Raw genomic sequence first — 1,375 nt, 5'->3', positions numbered from 1 at the left:
GAAACAGTGATTTTAAGCAAGCATTGCGAAATCAAGTTGATCAACTAATATTAATATGTTGATTGTTGCTGTTTGCTTACTTGCTTACAATTGCTAAATAAGTTTACTTTTTATTCTCGATTTTAGCCTTCTTTAAATTATTGCAAATCGTTAATTATAAAATAGTTTTTGTAACACATGTTCATAGCACACTATATGTTTTAAGCTGGGATTATATACACTGACTTAAGAATCCATGTCTTTTAGCCATATGTGTTCAGGGTCATATCGCTGTACTAATTGCTGTTTAATTTCTTCATTGGCTCTTGTAAGCTGATCTTGGAAGAAATTTCTTTGTATATTTTTTATTTGTTCTTGGTTTTCGCTCTCTTCTTTCCTCTTCTTCCATTCTTGCATCATAATGTTGGCGTTATCTTCAGTTAGACGCGCCAATTTTTCCAATTCTGGTATTTCAGATTTTATAGAATTGATCCTTTTGTTGTACCCGAGATGTTTGTTCAATCCATAGGCGAAGCAACTTTTATTACATTTATCGATTGATTTTAGAGTGATTTGGATTTCGTTTTTAATCTTTAACCAAAGAAGCCCTCGTTCCGGACTGGATATTATTTCCTGGCGGATCAGCTCATCAAACAAATCACTATATACCTCCCATATACGCGATTCTAACCCAGGCTCATTGTATTTAAAGCCCTCCAATTCTCGATGAAGTAAGTCTTTTAAATTCATTAAGTCAGTGTCTGTACCTTGCTCCGTGGAAGCTTGTAGCGTAACTAAACGGCCGTCTTCGTTTTTTTCGATAGGTTCATAAAATTTTTCTAATGTCTGTGAAATGCTAGTTATGTATTTATTTTCTTCTTCGTTTTTCTGAGTATGTTTGGAGTCCTTTTTTGGTTTACTTATTTCATCGTATTTCAAAAATATGTTATTAAAAGGCATAGTTAGTTGAAAACAAATCTACTAAAATTCTCCTCCAACGGCTGTGCATTCAGCAAATTGAGAGTTAGGTAAAGGCGGCGAGTTCGGTTGCAACGATATTATTTACTTATAACTCCACATTTCTCTGGTTTTTCACTAATATATCTTAATTTTGCTGATACTAATCTGGTATTTTTGGTTCCCAAATTTATTTACGCTTAGAACTCTTTAAGAAGCAAATAATAATAATAATAATTACCTCGTATAGTGAAAACTCGACAAAAATTATTTCTCAGGGATGGGGACGTTTTTTTTATCTGTTTTAAGTAAAAACTTGAAATTGTGTATATTTAAGAACACCCAATTATGATAATAAATGCTTTTTCATCGAAATTAAAAGTATAACAAGTTGAAAGTGTCTAAGAGAGAGAAGCAATAATATTGCAGTTTAGTGATT

General features: G+C 32.1%; 1 protein-coding gene across 1 annotated transcript; it reads right to left on the bottom strand.

Moving 5' to 3' along the window:
- Window positions 1-225: 225 nt before the first annotated feature.
- LOC147807767 (33 kDa inner dynein arm light chain, axonemal-like) lies at window positions 226-939 on the bottom strand. Its single transcript, XM_087166806.1, has one exon. It carries the CDS (start codon window positions 937-939, stop codon window positions 226-228), a length of 714 nt encoding a protein of 237 aa, XP_087022932.1.
- Between the last annotated feature and the right edge of the window lie 436 nt (window positions 940-1,375).

Source organism: Parasteatoda tepidariorum, chromosome 6 (assembly GCF_982258835.1).
Source record: "Parasteatoda tepidariorum strain Cologne lab strain chromosome 6, Ptep-v5.0, whole genome shotgun sequence".
Lineage (NCBI taxonomy): Eukaryota > Metazoa > Arthropoda > Arachnida > Araneae > Theridiidae > Parasteatoda > Parasteatoda tepidariorum.
This window is presented reverse-complemented; position numbering and strand designations above follow the sequence as displayed.

What these genes read in the sequence shown, in the direction of transcription:
- LOC147807767 (XM_087166806.1), bottom strand. Translation starts at nt 939, where the DNA reads ATGCCTTTTAATAACATATTTTTGAAATACGATGAAATAAGTAAACCA.